At 44.3% G+C, this 16,343-nt stretch overlaps 3 protein-coding genes across 3 annotated transcripts; 2 read left to right on the forward strand and 1 right to left on the reverse strand.

Moving 5' to 3' along the window:
* Positions 4,239-4,835, forward strand: LOC8081712 (oxygen-evolving enhancer protein 3-1, chloroplastic). The gene is made up of 2 exons (XM_021454376.1): positions 4,239-4,624; positions 4,655-4,835. The coding sequence occupies exons 1-2, from the start codon at positions 4,320-4,322 to the stop codon at positions 4,716-4,718; spliced, it is 369 nt and encodes a 122-aa protein (XP_021310051.1). The 5' UTR covers positions 4,239-4,319; the 3' UTR covers positions 4,719-4,835.
* On the reverse strand, positions 7,966-12,098 carry LOC8081713 (54S ribosomal protein L24, mitochondrial). Its single transcript, XM_002462930.2, has 3 exons — positions 11,722-12,098; positions 9,029-9,489; positions 7,966-8,314 (listed from the first exon to the last, which is right to left on the reverse strand). The coding sequence occupies exons 1-2, from the start codon at positions 11,919-11,921 to the stop codon at positions 9,057-9,059; spliced, it is 633 nt and encodes a 210-aa protein (XP_002462975.1). The 5' UTR covers positions 11,922-12,098; the 3' UTR covers positions 7,966-8,314; positions 9,029-9,056.
* On the forward strand, positions 13,244-14,603 carry LOC8084090. Its single transcript, XM_002460776.2, has 3 exons — positions 13,244-13,525; positions 13,641-13,846; positions 14,020-14,603. The coding sequence occupies exons 1-3, from the start codon at positions 13,427-13,429 to the stop codon at positions 14,231-14,233; spliced, it is 519 nt and encodes a 172-aa protein (XP_002460821.1). The 5' UTR covers positions 13,244-13,426; the 3' UTR covers positions 14,234-14,603.

Raw genomic sequence — 16,343 nt, forward strand, 5'->3', positions numbered from 1 at the left:
GGTTGAAAGCGAGTGAACTGAGGAGTGAGGAGAATGATAACAGTGAGGAGAATGATAACAGACCTTGGAGAAGAGCGAGCATGGCGCAGGAGCATGTCCACAAACGCCGCAGGACGCAAGCATCACAAGCAGCGAGGGGCCTCTGCAAGATCCACCGACCGTGAGTGCCTCCTCCACCTCCGTGAGCACCAGGGTCGCTGCCTCCGTAAGCAAGGTCGGCTGCAAGCGCCTCGTCCACCTCCGTGAGCGCTGGGGCTGCTGCCTCCGCGAGCCTGGCTGGACTCGAGGGACCTGCACAAACACCGCCTCCTTCTCTACGAGCGACGGGGCTGCTACCACCGCAACCACCATTGACATTTCTCTGGATCTCTGAAGACTGAAGACGAAGAAGTGTTCTTTGTGGTGGATGCGCTAGCGTGCTAGACAACGACAACAGTACACATATTTAGGGCTTGTTTGCTAGAGGTTACGGAGGGTGGCCCGAGCTCCAAAGCTGCTGCAGCCCATGTTTGGTGTCGCTGGCCCAGCCTTAAAGTCCACCCGGCATGGAGCTTAAAGCACTTGGGCCAGGCCCTAGAAAATAAGGGGGGAGGAGCGGTTAAGAGCTAGGCCGATGGAGCGAGCGTCACATTCATCTCACACCTTCCTCTGCTCCGCCTAACCACCTCCATGGAGTTGCCCGCTCCATCATCGTCATGGCGAAGGCTACCGTGTTTCTCTTCCATCCTCAATCCTGACCCGGTGACCTTCTTCTCAAACCCTAGGCCCCCTACCAAGCTACCACCACCGTGCTCTATCTCCTCTGGGCGGATCCTCCCTACATCCAGCATGGGAGGTTGAAGGAGGCGGTCAGGCGAAGGGTGGATGGACAGGCGAAGCAATCGCAGCTCCCCTTCTCCATAGGTCGTCTGTGCTCCAACTCCACTGCCTCCTTGCTTCTTCTCCACCGACGACGACGCATAGGGCACCTCTCCTTCATAGCCATTAGCTCCCTCGCCATCGTCAAAGACCTTCGTGCCGAACGAAGCGCCACCAAGGCCGACGCCCTGCGCTCTGCTCCTTCTCTCTCCCTCTTTGCTTTTTCTCTCTCTCTGCCACAAAGGTGCTCGACAAAATATCAAAGAGGAAAGAAGGTAGTAAGGCTACCCAAATGTCAATGGAGAGTAGACAACCATTTGGGCCAGCAAACAAACACGATCTCTATTGGGCCTGGTTTGCCACCAAACAAGGGGGCTTGCACCGGGTTAGCCTGGTTGTGGTGACCCTGAACCGATTTCAAGTTCAAAATTAGTGCATTTTGTTTATGAGAACAAAAAAGTGTTGTGGCGAGAATTTGTTAAACCATGGCGACGAAGTGGGCAGGCCATTTGGGCACCCACTTTTTTGTAACTCTACGTGTTTAGTTGGTTTGTTTCACCGAGCTACTCAAACAATGTTGCATGCATGGATAGGGCGCACAATGCTCACTGCTCAATGCTTCATTTCTCCTCTACCTTGCTCTCATTAATCCTCGTGCTCTCTGAGAATCCTTGGTATATGCAAAATTGGCTTCCACGCCTCTAAAGCTGTAGCAGTCGCCCATGGCATAGGCTTGGAGGTGATCAATCATATGTTTTGGGCTTTGGTAAGACTAGACCAAAACTCTATTTATAGTATACTTTCTTCGTCCTAAATTATAAGTCATTTTAATTTTTATATAATTTTATTTTGCACCAATATATATATATATATATATATATATATGTGTGTGTGTGTGTGTGTGTGTGTGTGTGTGTGTGTGTGTGTGTGTGTGTGTGTGTGTGTGTGTGTGTGTGTGTGTGTGTGTGTGTGTGTGTGTGTGTGTGTGTGTGTGTGTGTGTGTGTGACGTTTGTTTTATTTTTGAACATTCAGCTCCAATATAAAAATATAGTATACTCCGTTCATTTCTTTAATATGACGTTTGTTTTATTTTTGAACTAATTCATTTTTCTCTAAACGTTACGTACTATAGGATTTGTGCAAGTTATAATTAATTTAATGGCACTTACCTTTTAATATAATTTTAATAAAATTTCAAGTCATTTAACTCATTGAAAAAAGTAAGAATTGTTTGGACGAAGGGGGTAAAAACAAAGGGAGTATATATATTCTTTGGGAGCATGAGGATTTCCTTTTTTTTCTTGCAGAGGAAACTAGTTGAACTCCAGTCCTTGTTGCAAGAAAGACACTGGGATTTGAAGATTGAAGATGAGTGGTCCTATATCTGGGGATCAAACACTTTATAACACAAAGAAAACATACTCTGGGTCTTCAGAAGCCTCCCCCTTTTCATCTATCTCTCTTTTTTTTTGTGAAAGCCTTTTCAACTATCTCTGGTCCTCCTACAGTTGTGTGCTATGCGACAGAGGGACTGAGGAAACCTGTCACTATTCGTTTTTTTTTAATGTCCCTTCAGTAGTGATTGTTGGAATTCTCTATCAATTTACTCCAATCACTAGATATGTTGATAGAAGCAAGACAACAGCTTTTGGGTAGTTGCATCTTCATCAAAATAATGATCACTGCCTCTTGGGTGATCTGGACCCCCCAACATGCATTCTTGAATGGCAAACTTCGAACAACTTGGCCAGTTTATATATCAAGGCCAAACAAAAGTTGAGAGGAGCCCTAAATCTACGTAGAGAGTACTCCCTCCATTCCAAATTGTAAGTCATTCCAAGAATCTTGGAGAGTCAAATCATTTTCATGTTTGACCAAAATTATAGAGAAAAATACTAATATTTGTAACGTAAAGTAAATATACTATGAAAATATAATTAAGAAAGAATCTAACGATACCTAGTTAGTATCATAATAATTATTATTTTATAATATAAATTTGGTCAAACTTAGAAAAGTTTGACTCTCCAAGATTCTTGGAATGACTTACAATTTGAGATGGAGGGAGTACTTTACATAGCTTTGGTCGGTCTTTTTTTTTCTTCCTTTTGGCTATTTGGACTATGAAACCTGTGCTTTTTGTTCATACTTTCTTTTATATATATGTACAAAAATATAAGTAGGGGGTAGGAATGGCAACGGGTACGTACCGATGGGTACTTGCCACCCGTATCCGCACCCGCCAAGTCAAAATCTATTCCATCGGGTTACCCGCGAAAGCAGACGGGTAAGAAATTCATTCCGTACCCGCACCCGACGGGTAATTCTTACCCGACGGGTATTCCATACCCGAAAATATACCCGAGTTCAATAGAAATATAACAACTTTCAGCAAGTTAAATATCACAACTTATAGGAAATTAAACATAACAACTTCCAACAAATTAATAGTAGCACTAGTAACACACCAGACGCTCAATACTTCCCACGTTCAGCCAATCAGTTCATGGGCTATATGGGCTAAATTGCGTAGGTTGCTTACTCATTTTGCGGGTATTTCTTACCCACGGGTACGCGGGTATGGGTACTACTATTCCACACCCGTACCCGCCATACCCGATGGGTAAAGGATTTCACCCAACAACGTACCCGCGGGTACAAAATTCATTCCATACCCGCGTTTTTATCGGGTAAAACCCGTCGGGTACTCGGGTTTCGGGTACCCATTGCCATTTTGAGTAGGGGGCTCCGTGCTAACCCGTAAAAAAAAGGAAACGGAGAGCGCTCCATATGAAATTCGTATGTTTCAGTTCTAAACATGGTCTAAACTATTGGCAGGTTTTAACAGTAAGGCACTTGAGCTGCAAATTTTGTCCAAATATGCGAAATTTTACCTTGTGTTATTTTTTTAAGGGCTTGTTTGGTTCCCAAAAATATTTGAAAAAAATTTCAGATTCCCATCAGATTGAATCTTACCGCGCATGCATGAAGCATTAAATATAGATAAAAATAATAATTAATCTTTTGAGGCTATTTAGTTCATAATTGAAAAATATTTATCCAATATAAACAAAAATGCTACAGTGTCGATTTTATTAAAAAAAAAAGTCGAACTAAACAATGCCTAAGTCATTCCTTGTGTTATTGAGTGCTGCTACCGATCGGTACCGACCAACCCAGCAAGGGCATGCACCATTGAGAGAGTGATCACGAGCGCTGGCTGACACGTGTCGGCGCCCCATTGGCAGTGGCGCAATCCTGAAGGCTGAAAGGAGGCCGCAAGTGATTCACGCGGCCACATGGCGGTCACACAGTGGCCATCAACTTATCCAGTCAGATAAGGTGGCGCCTGCGACTGCGAGCGACATATATCTTTGCCACGCATGACTGCTCGTGCTCGACCGACCGACCGACGAAGCGCACACTCACGGTCAGAGAAAAAGCTCCGACGACAGCTGAGATGGCACAAGCCATGGCGTCGATGACCGGCCTCTCGCAGGGCGTCCTGCCCAGCAGGCGCGCCGCCAACAGGGCCAGGGCGGCCGCCGTCGTCGTCAGGGCGTCCGCCGAGGGCGAGGCCGCCGCGGCGCAGCCGGGCCGCCGCGCCGTGCTCGGGCTGGTGGCCACCGGCGTCGTCGGCGGCGCCTTGTCGCAGGCGGTGCACGCCGCGACCGTCAATTCCATCAAGATCGGAGCCCCGCCGCCGCCCTCCGGTGGACTCCGTGAGTTCCTCTGCCTGCCCGCGCGCGCCTTCATACAGCTTTCCTCTTTTTTTTTTTTGCGAGCAAAGCTTTCCTCTTTCTTTGATATGCTTCCTATCCACCAAAGCCTTTTTTATATACATCTCTCGAACCTTTGATTGCGAGTTCAGAATCGTCTGGAGCTGATTTGTAAGGCTTTAGTTTCAAATTTTAGCTTAAAAACATTTATATTTCCTCCACTTCCAAGATTAATAAACAAACATCAGTAGGCCGTACGAGCCGGGACTGAAAAGATTTCATCTGACGTGTCGACTTTTAATTTGCTATGGCACACAGCCGGGACTGAAAACTCTGACCAGGCGAGGGACTTCGGCCTCCCCTTGAAGGATCGATTCTACCTGCAGCCGCTGCCACCGGCGGAGGCGGCGGCGAGGGTGAAGACGTCGGCGCAGGACATCATCAACCTGAAGCCGCTCATCGACAAGAAGGCGTGGCCGTACGTCCAGAACGACCTCCGCCTCAGGGCCTCCTACCTGCGCTATGACCTCAAGACCGTCATCGCTTCAAAGCCCAAGGAGGAGAAGAAGAGCCTCAAGGAGCTCACCGGCAAGCTCTTCAGCACCATCGACGATGTAAGTTGAATCCTATTGATCATTGATCTATCTGGAAGCAATTCAATTTCCTTCCCCTCAACCTTTGACAAGAATTGTTGGAAAATGACACGTGAGCTTCTCTTCCCGTTTTGGCAGCTTGACCATGCCGCGAAGATCAAGAGCACCCCAGAGGCCGAGAAATACTTTGCAGCAACCAAAGATGTGCTCGGCGATGTTCTCGCCAAGATAGGCTAGACGGAAGGGCTAATAATGGCCATTTAATTTCGAACTTGTGTTTGTTCATATGGAGCCGGCAATGTACCATTTTCTGTTGATATTGTATCAGAAAGCACTTAACTATGATGCTATCCTGAGTTCTTGAGACAAGTACTGTTGCGAGCTGATGCAACAATCAGAAACAGGTACCAACAACCTTAATCCGTGATGAGGTCATCAAACACATGCCTCCTGATAAAGCCCCTAGTCCAGATTCCTTCAATGGGCTTTTTCTGATAAAATGTTAGGACACTATATAAGAAGAGATATGCACTCTGCGCTTTGATTTCTTCAATGGCAGTTTGAGTCTGGAAGCCATCAACAATTCACTCGTCATACTGGTCCCTAGAGTGGACAATCCTACAAGTGTCAGTGACTTCAGACCAATTTCTCTTCTAAATGGTGTCATCAAAATGTCACGAATTAAGCTCGAGGCTAATCTGCTACTAGCTAAAATAATACCATTGATTGATACCAACCAGTACGATTTTATAAAATTGGACTTTTACAAAAGCTGTTGATACAATTGAACACAATACAATCTTGCCGGTGATGAAGAGCTTGGGGTTTCCTGATGTTTGGACGAACTGGATTGAGAGTATTCTGGCTTCTGGATCCTCCTCGGTCCTTCTAAATCGTGTGCCAGGCAACCACTTCCATTGCCGTCGTGGGGTCAGACTAGGTGATCACTTGTCACCACTTCTTTTTGTGCTTGTTGTGGACCTCCTACGATGCATTGTCAACAAAGCTTATCATCAGAGCCTGTTCGAGCTGCCTATTCCATCTTTTGAGTTGGACCAGTTCCCCACTGTCCAATATGCTGACGACACTATCCTTCTCGCAATCGGTAGGGCTGGGAGTCAATTATAAGAAGTCTTGCCCTGTTCCTTTAAACCTCCATATGAAAAAGCTCAACTCCCTGTTTGTGTCTTCAGCTGCAAATTAGAATCTTTGCCTTTCACTTAACTTGGGTTGTCTCTGAGCACAACAAAACTTCGGGTTGAACTCTTCGGTTCCATTATGACTAAAGTTGAGAGGAGGCGCATGGCAACTTCCACCTTCCTGACCCATGTAGGAAGGTTTCAGCTAGTTAACTCAGTTCTCTCTTTCTTTGGAGGGGTTCCGGTTGTGGTCATTGAAATTAGCAAAGCAAGATGTCACTATTGGAGAGGTTGTGATTCTAATGGAAAGATGAAACCTTTCCTGGCTTGGATTAAATGTTCAAAGCAAAAAAGAAAAGGTGGGTAGCAATCTTAGGAGTCAAAACAAGGCCCTTCTTTTGAAGCATCTGCACAAATTTTATAATAAGAAGGATACCTCATGGGTGAAGTTGATCTAGAATGCCCATTATTCTCATGACAAGGTGCCCATGCCTCAACTAATAGGGGCTGGTGGAAGGATGTCCAGAAATTATGTAACATGTTTAGAGGATTTGTGAAGTGCAATATTGGGGATGGTTCCACGGTGCTTTTCTGGTATGATCTTTGGAATGGCAACATTCTGGAATCCAAATACCAAGACTCTACTCTTTTGCCAGAAATAAGAACATCTTTATTGCTAAGTTTATGTTCATCCGCCCTTATCAGAGCAGGCCTTCCAAGAATTCCAATCCAAGACTTAATTCAAGCTCTGCATGTTTATCAGATTTCAAAGGATTCCTGGGAATACATCTGGGGAAGCAAGAATTACTCTTCCTCGAAGTGTTACAACTTTCCTTACAAGAATATAAAAACCTCAACCCTTTTTCTCTGGATTTGGAACTCCAAATGCTGTAACAAGCCAAGAGTCTTTTCATGGCTTCTCCTGATAGATAAACTGAATACAAGAAACATTCTGAGAAGGAAAAAGGCAAAAGCTTCAAGGAAACAACTACAATTGTGCTATCTGCAGCAACAACATTAGTCTGCATTTCATTTGTTTTTTAGCTGCCCCTAGCCAAACCTGTCGGTAACATCTTGGAATAAGTTGGGACTTCACAATGGATTTCTTCCAAACGATGCAGCAAGCTAAGATCCAACATAACTACCCCTTCTTTATGGAGACGTTCATCATTGCCAGCTGAAAATTTTGGAAACAAAGAAACAATTTTATCTTTGATAGAGGCCGGCCATCCTTTGGATCTTGGAAAAGCTCTTTCTATGAAGAAGTTAGATTGCAGTCTCGTAGGTTCAACGCTGTCAAACATTCTGTCTTTCTTTCTTGTATAGCTTGGCCTAGATTAGCTCTGCGGCCCAAATTGGGCTTGCTTTCTTGGGTCTCCTTTTGTACAGTGTTTTTGTTTTATATCTGTTAATTAAAGCATACAGTGGTATTTTCCAATCAAAGAAAAAAAACAACCTTAATTCGTGATCCACGTACATCAAAAGGCAAAGGCGTCAAATTGGAAGTTCGTCATCTGAGGTAAAATTGGTCATGAACAGGCAAGCGTGACATAGTTATCCGACACCAAAAAGAACACCAGATCACTCGAGGCCACAAACTAAACTAGTGATGAAATTCATTTTGGCATTTTGCTAATCTTCAAGCAACATAGGAATGGAACAGAAATGAGCTAGGATGTCGTCAGACCTCTAGCCAAATTAGCATTGATCGTGTATTCATGTCAAGCATTATTATTTTGGCAATTCAGTTAGGCTGCAGATAATATATAGATTCTACAAGATAAACTACCCCACAATTCAGGCTCTTGAGTTTTTAATAATTGTACAAAATTTCCACCAAATAAGAAGTGCTTACAACAGCAAGGATACGCTGGCTTAACATACGCTACTGCTCCCGAAAAAGGGGTATAGTCAGTGCACAAGAAACTTTCCCCAGTTTATATCATGTAGTAAGCCTTCCATTATTTGCCCAGGGACATCCAATGATTTGCTGACTCCTATGATCTGCAAGAAAAGCAAGTTAAGTACATTCAACTTCGGGCTACAAAAGAATTACCACAAGCATATAGGAGGCTTGAACTTTTTTTTTAATATATGGATAACTACAACCAGGCCTGCAGCAAAACTAAAATCAAAGTAAATAGTAATCAGCAGAAACAGTCGTTGTGAAGACACATTATTTACTATCACAGATGAAAGGCTTCAAATATCAAGGGGAAAAACAATGCTGCAGTAGTGAAGGAACATCCTATCTGGATCAACAATCAAACTGAACACAGTAAAAAAAATATAATATAAACCAAATGGACTTAACTTCATAATTATGGTTAGTCCTCCAAGAACATCCATATGATTAAAATGCACCAGGAGTTAAACCGGGTTTAGGGCTGTCATCTAGATAGTTAAAGTATTAATTTGCATATCTGGGAACCTAAATTTGCTAAGGGCTTCATTCGAGATCACATCTCTAGTTAGCGTTGATCAGCCTACTTGGCATCCAAACATCTCCCACTCCATGTTAGCATGCCACATTAATGATATTTGGACATCGAGTGACATTAATAACAGTTTAGGGAACCATATTTGGTAGCATGACAATCATTGCTACACTTTACTCAATCCATTATCTAAGGTACTGAACAAGTGAACAGACAGGCAAGCTTTCAAGAAACTAAGTGATCATAATTTCAGAGAAAAAAGATCCAGAATCATATTTACCATTCAAGACAGGCACATAGGTTTAGGCTCAGACTTTAGCAGCAGCATCAGATACCTCTTCCTTTGTATCTGTGACTTCACTCGTTTGGTCATCACCAGCACTACTTGCTTCTAGCTGCCTTTGCTTTGCCAAAGCTCGTCTTGCTTCCCTACGAAAGTCCCTCTTGGCAGCACGAACCTCGTCAAAGCCCTCTTTAATCTTAGCCTCTTCCTCAGGAGGGAAGAAGCCTACTTCCATTTCGGCCAAATCTGAATACATCTTTTCGATCTTTGCTTTCCACACTATCCCCATCTCAGTATCCATTTTATTGTAAGGTGTCTTCAGGAGGTATTCATCTATCCCACCAGCTTTGTCAATGCACCGAAGTGCATGTGTGGTAACCTTGACTCTAATGTGCCGGTCATGAATATAGCTGAAAAGACGCTTCTCCTGAACATTTGGCTTCCATGATCGCCTTGATCTAAATAAGCAAAAGATAATCCAATAAGATGCTTATAAAAACAATATCATAGCCTCAGATTTGCAAGGTATAAATAAATTCCGTCACTACCAACAAATTTTTAGTGAATGTTATTGTCGTGGAAATTTAACTATAAGGGAATCATTTTAATGTCATACTGCAGAAGTTCATATTCCACCTAAGATTTAAGAATCTGCCACTTTAAATAGATAGGCAACAATGCAGGTCTTAACATTATCTCTATTAAGAGATGGAAGTGTAGAGGCCAGAATAATCCCCAGATATATCTAGTGTAGAATGGGCCCACAGACCCAACCCTATGTGCTTCAGTGATTGGGTCAACGAACCAGCTGAGTACCGATACGGATTTAATATATCCTATCAAGACATATTCCTCCAAAAAACTACAAGTGAACACAGAAGGCAACAGATACAAATGGGTCATATTATTTATTTATTTATACATGATGAAAAGCAGATGAAAAATAATGCTGCACTGGATGTTTGGGTGTGTTGTAACTCTCTTCTTTTAATGCAATGAATGTTGCACCGGATGTGTTAAGACTGTGATGGTAAGATCATGTCATCATGCGATAATGAGTTGCAAGGTTATGATATTTTTCTCAAGATGGCTGATGGTTTTAACTTAATTGGAGGAATCTATGAAATAATCAAGTCGTGTGGTGTGGCATTGAGGGCATGTTTGGTTCCTGGGCAATCCCCTTGCCATGCCGATCACTGTTTGGTACCAAGCATGAGACTCACTTTGCCTGGAAACCTCACCCAGCTGGGCAACGAAATCCTTGCCCGTGCAGAAGAGCCAAATCTGCTCTCCTGCACAAGCAAGGTTGTGTCGCACATCATATGCTTCCTCAGAGCAATCTCGCAGCAGTGGACTCAGCCTGAGCTTGAAATACTGAAGCAACAAAATTGAACTGTTACACAAAAAGAAGGCAAAAACGAAGCCATGCGGCCTAGATTGAAACATGAATCAATGATCAGGTAGACAAACCATAGAGATTGGAGAAGATCTCTGCCGGTCTGCCCTGCTACCATTATCAGAGTCTTCAGAGGGATGTGCCAGAGCCAGTGAAGCACACGGGAAAGTTGAGGCGGCGTGGATAACAGAGGCGCGCCGGTGTCATGCTGCTAGCCATGCTTGTAGCCATTCCCGTGCTCACATAACCATGGTCAGGTTTTGGAAATGCATTTCATTTGGGATTTGATTTGGTGGGAGGTTGAAGAAACGGAAAAGGGGAGAAAGGGAGGTGAACAAGGTTAGGAACCAAACATGAAAATGTTTTTTGCCACACCTTGCTCAGCGAGGTTGGGAAAAGGTTGCCTATAGCCATGGTTTTTGAGGCGTCGCCTAGGTGTTGAGGCGTACCCCAGGCGCCGCAGGATGCCACAGGGTTTTAGTTTCGCCATATCGCCTAGGCGTCGCCTAGAAGGCACCTAGGCGTCCAGGCGTACCCCCAGCACCACAAGACGCTGCAACACCTCAAAAACCATGCCTACAGTCTGCATAGCCTACACTAGCAAAAGATCCAAAGACAACCTAAACGGCAGGAAAAAACATGCTGGCACAGTGGCACCTCATTCACCCTTTCAAGAATTTACACTAACAGAAGGGAGTACAAAGTAGGCTCATTTTCTCTTGTGAAACAAGCTTGGAAATCGTAGCTCCCTATGTTAGCATCAATGACATAGATAGCAAATTATATTGCATTGGACAGACCAGAAATTATGTTGGTTTGGACATTCGAATCATCAAGAATATATGATTCAAACTATCAATGACAAATGTTCCCAAAAGTGCCTGAATCACTTTCAATTCTACCACAGCATCTGGAAGTAATAAGGAAATTGGTTTGTCCAGGCAAGTAAAGCTTCCAAAAATGGTAGGCCAGATGGGAGGGAAACTGGACAATGTATCCCTGCTCTCCCAGATAGTGGTCACCCTTGATCATGCCAATTCCTTCTCTGGTTCTATGAAATTTGTGCATTTTACTTCAGGGACCAATTCTTTCTGTTATTCCAGGTCGATGCATCATAAGTTTCCCAAGCAAGACTGAAACCGGAGTCTTCATCATCCAACCCGCTAACTCTAAACGCAAAATCTGAATCCTCGTTTCAGAAACCGGGCATCTTAATTTCTCCAGACAACGCCAACTCGCATGGATCAGGACGAGGGGGGAATGGATTACGGAGGTGAGACGAGAGATGGCTCACTTGTTGCCGCCGTCCTCGGAGACCTTGTTCCCGAACCGGATGTGTCGCCCGGCGAAGATGCCGCGCTTGGCCCGCCCCATGACGACATTGCTGTCGGGGAGCATGTCCTTCACAGACTTCATCAGCTCCGCCGGCAGCTTCCCCTCGCCGCCGACACGCCGCACCACCTTCTTGTACATCTCCTGCGCCCGGAACGACATCTTACCCCCTCCTCTAGACCTCACCTCACCCTCTTGCTACGACGGCGGCGCCGGCGGGCGGTTGCCTCGCGAGGTTTTGGTGCCTAGGGGCTAGGGCGGCAGGGCGATGCAGTGCCGGACGAGAGGCGGAGAGATGCTTCCCACTCGGCTGGCCGCTAGGGCTGCAGTATTGGGCTTTGGGCCGTTGGTATCAGTGTTGGTGAATGGGCCTAATTGGTTCCCGGCTGTATGAAAATTGTTAGGCCTTGTTTAGTTTCTTAAAAAATTAGAAAATCGACACTGTATCACTTTCGTTTGTATTTGATAAACATTATTCAATTATATACTAACTAGACTCTAAAGATTCGTCTCGTTAATTCCGACCAAACTGTGTAGTTAGTTTTTATTTTCGTCTATATTTCATACTCCATGCATGCGTCTAAATATTCGATATAACGGAGAATCTGAAAAATTTTGCAAATTTTTTTGGAACTAAACAAGGCCTTAGATGTCCCAGAGAAACAGATTGAGATAATGTCCAGGAGAATTTTGTGATTATAATAAAAAAGATGATAACAAATTATTTCCAACCTACACAAAATAATATTTTCCTCAAATATCCATAAAACAATCATTACTTTATCAGGTTTTGATAAAAGAAGAAGAGATGATTGTGTTGTATTCAAGTAACTTGAGGAAAATCAACTCTCAAAAAAGAAACTTGAGGAAAATCAGAAATGATCATGATACGGTGCCTTTGGGCCTGTTTTTGTTCTCCTTGCTAAATTTTAACTAACTAAACTTTAGTCATTTTAATAGCTAAACTTTTAAACATATTGTCTAAAAAGAAGCTAAAATAGTTTAGATATACTAGTCATCCAAGAGTAGCTAAAATAATTTTAGTTGGCTAAAATTTAGCCGGAGACACGTGCGCAGCTTTGTCCACTTGTGTACAAATAAGTGGTTTTACACTGTTTTGTATGAGGATTGCATGAAAATCCAGGTGGATTGTGAATTAAGCACCTGTGATTGGCAACGGACCAACAGTTTAGAGCGCTGCATATGGCCAAAAAAAATCCGATATCAAATTATATTGTTTATATTTATGTTATAGAAAAAGCCGAAGTACAGCACTGCCTGTCTGCCTTTTGTGGCTTGTTACTCGTAATACTGATGATGATACCAATGGAGAGCATGTCGGCTCACCCTTAACCTCAACGTCTCTCTTTTCGTTAGCGCGAGCAGACACCTGCTATAGCTTTGAAGCTTTCTGCACTGCTCGTGACGCGGAATGTGTAAAGAAAACCAAAGCCGAACACAGAGCGGTGGCCGGAGGGATAAAGAACACCAAAAGCAGAGACCGGACACCGGAGGCATCTCTCTCATCACATTCACAAGTCACAACAGTCCATTTCAGCCTCTGCACTGTCACTCTGCGCCCTCTTTTCTCACTTCTCAGCCTCCCAAGGCACACGCACAGGGCCCCGGAGGAGAGCAAGGACAGCGGAGGAGAAGCTGCACGAACCATGGCGAGAGTAGAAGCGGTGGTCATCTGCCTCCTGGTCCTCGCCATGGACGTCGCCGCCGGCGTGCTCGGAGTCCACGCGGAGAAGGCTCAGAACCAGGCAAGTTTCCGTTTCTTTCTTCTTCTTTTTTTCTGTGTAGTGTACCGGGAAACGTTGGTATTCAGGCTGCCCGGCGCTCACCTGGTGTGGTGCGGCTGGCGATTGCTGATTGCAGGGCAGGAACCTGCGGATCCTGTTCATCGAGTGCCGGCAGCCGGTGCGGCGGGCCTACGAGCTCGGCATAGCGGCGGCCGCGGTGCTGGCGGCGGCGCACGCCATCGCCAACGTGGCCGGCGGCTGCGCGTGCGCCTGCTCCGGCGACAAGCTCCGCCGGGCGTCGCCCAACCGCCAGATGGCGTCCTTCGCCTTGGTCCTCACCTGGTACGTTTCCGTTCGTTGCATGCTTGCGATCGATGAGCGCCGCCACAGATTCTTGCATGCGTCCTCCACTCCAAACAAGCGGAAAGGAAACGAAGGGGGACCTCGCCTTTCGAACACAAATGCTTGTTTTGCTTTACTGACAAGCGATACTTGTCGTCGTGGCTGTGGAGCAGGATGGTCCTCGTCGTCGCGCTCGCGCTGCTGGTGCTCGGCGCGCTGCCCAACGCGAAGCGGAAGCTGGCGGAGTGCGGGGTGGCGCGGCACCGCTTCCTCTCCATCGGCGGCGTCCTCTGCTTCGTGCACGCGCTCTTCTGCGCCGTCTACTACGCCTCCGCTAGCGCCGCCGCGCGGGAGGATCGCCGCGCCGGCGCCGCGCCGCACGCGTAGTGTGTCCCTCCATGACGCTGTATCGTGCTCTTGATGATGCTGTTGCGCAGAAGACACACTATACGCCTGCTGTATTGCTCAGCTAATCCCATATCTTCTCCGCCGCGAGATCACATGGGATGTAAATTTGTTTGCCTGGTTTCTTGAACGATCATGCATGGTTGTTGGTATGCTCGCCGTACGTATCAGTGAAATCTTTCAGGAACTCGATGGCACGATGCTTCCACAGTGGTCTCTCGATCAGCACAATCGAGAATGGGTCGAGTTGACACAACATTCATGAGAAGTTCAGCACCGTGTGACTTCTTTTTTTTCCGTCCGGGATCGCCATAGGTATAAGGTTCTCAAAATTTTTCAAGATTATATTGTCACATCAAAATTTGCGGCTCATGTATGAAGCATTAGATATAGATAAAAAAGATAACTAATTGCATAGTTTATCTGAAATTTGCGAGACGAATCTTTTGAGTCTAATTAATCTATGATTAGACAATAATTATAAAATAAAAATGAAAATGCTATAGTAGCGAAATCCAAAATTTTTCATGAACAATGCCTAAGATGGATGTGGCCAAACGGGCCGAACGGCGCAGAGTCGAGATCTTGTTTGGGCCTTGTTTAGTTTAAAAAAAATTGTAAATTTTTTCAGATTCTCCGTTATATCAAATCTTGCGGCATATGGAACATTAAATATAGATAAAAATAATAATTAATCACACAGCCTGTCTGAAATTTGCGAGACGAATCTTTTGAGTCTAGTTTGTCCATGATTAACAATGTTTGTCAAATACAAACGAACGTGCTACAGTGCTCGTTTTGTCAATTAAAAAAATGGAGCTAAACAAGGCCTTGGTATGGCTCTGCATTACTGGTGGAGTAGGGTTTTTTTAGTTTTATTGGTAGAATTGAAGCTATTTTGGAAAAAGTTTGGTAAAAATAACCAAGAAGAAAATAGTACTTTTAGGTTCATATGGAATTCACCCCTTGTGAAACTTATAAAATTGGAGCCGGTTTGGTAGAGCTCTCCTTCCATATTCTTGAGCTTCACTTCTTGAATCTCCGACGGAATGATTCTATAAGAGAAGCACGAAGCAGGTGGCTAAACAGGGAGCAGGGGAGAGTGGGAGGTTTTTTAAGCTCTAAGCTCATAGTGTAAATGAAGAAATGATCTTGTCAGATTCCAATTACATTTTAAACGTTTGGTGGTGATCCAAAAAATCCGCTCCCAAGAAGCTGAGAGCAATGCTGTACTAAAATGACTCCTAAATTTTAAGGAGTTCTACTTGAAAAGATGTTCCATTTTAACTTGTTTTTTTAGGGAAAATGGAGGGGTTTGCACCCCTACAGGAAAACTTTATTAAGCTTAAAGGAGGTTTACAGGTAAAGAATGAAACAAGTACAGAGGAAAAAGCTAAAGGAGGCCTCTAGGAGACAAAGAAGTTAAGAAATAAAATACAGCTGAGATCGAAAGGATTGTATGATTTGGAAAGGATCTAACTCATGGTCAATCTAAAGACTGAGCCAACTCCAACAATGAGTGGCGAAGGGGCACTCCAAAAAAAGGTGTAATGAGGATTCTTCTTCTGAGCTCGTGCATAAAATGCAGCTGTAGTCTTGAAGTTTCATACACTTTCTTCTTAGGAGCTCCCTTGTGCTTAGTCTGTCTTTGATCAATAGCCAAAAAAACACCTTGTGTTTGTTCTGACAAGAGGATTTCCATAACCATCTATGTGCGGGATTGAAAGCCCAAGTTTAGTTTTGGTAATTAATGACACCAAGTTGCTAATGTCATTGTGTTTTAGTGATTTGAGTTAGGCATAGCAACACATGTGATGAAGGAGAAATGTGACATGGAGTGGTGGACATATGATCACAAAGAGATAAAGCATGAAGTGGAGATCATGGTGCTAGACAAGGAGTAAAGTGATCAAGGCAAATGTATGAACATATGATTTTGCTTTTGCCGATCTAAGTTAAGTAGAGAAGTGATTAACCTGATTTAGGATAGATAGCCGACTAACAAGAGGGGAAATCACGGTCATCTCTTGAATCAAGTGCTACTAAGTCCATATCTTGAGCATATGTATTAGGATCTAGTAAAGTGCTAACC

Source organism: Sorghum bicolor, chromosome 2 (genome assembly GCF_000003195.3).
Source record: "Sorghum bicolor cultivar BTx623 chromosome 2, Sorghum_bicolor_NCBIv3, whole genome shotgun sequence".
NCBI classification, from domain to species: domain Eukaryota; kingdom Viridiplantae; phylum Streptophyta; class Magnoliopsida; order Poales; family Poaceae; genus Sorghum; species Sorghum bicolor.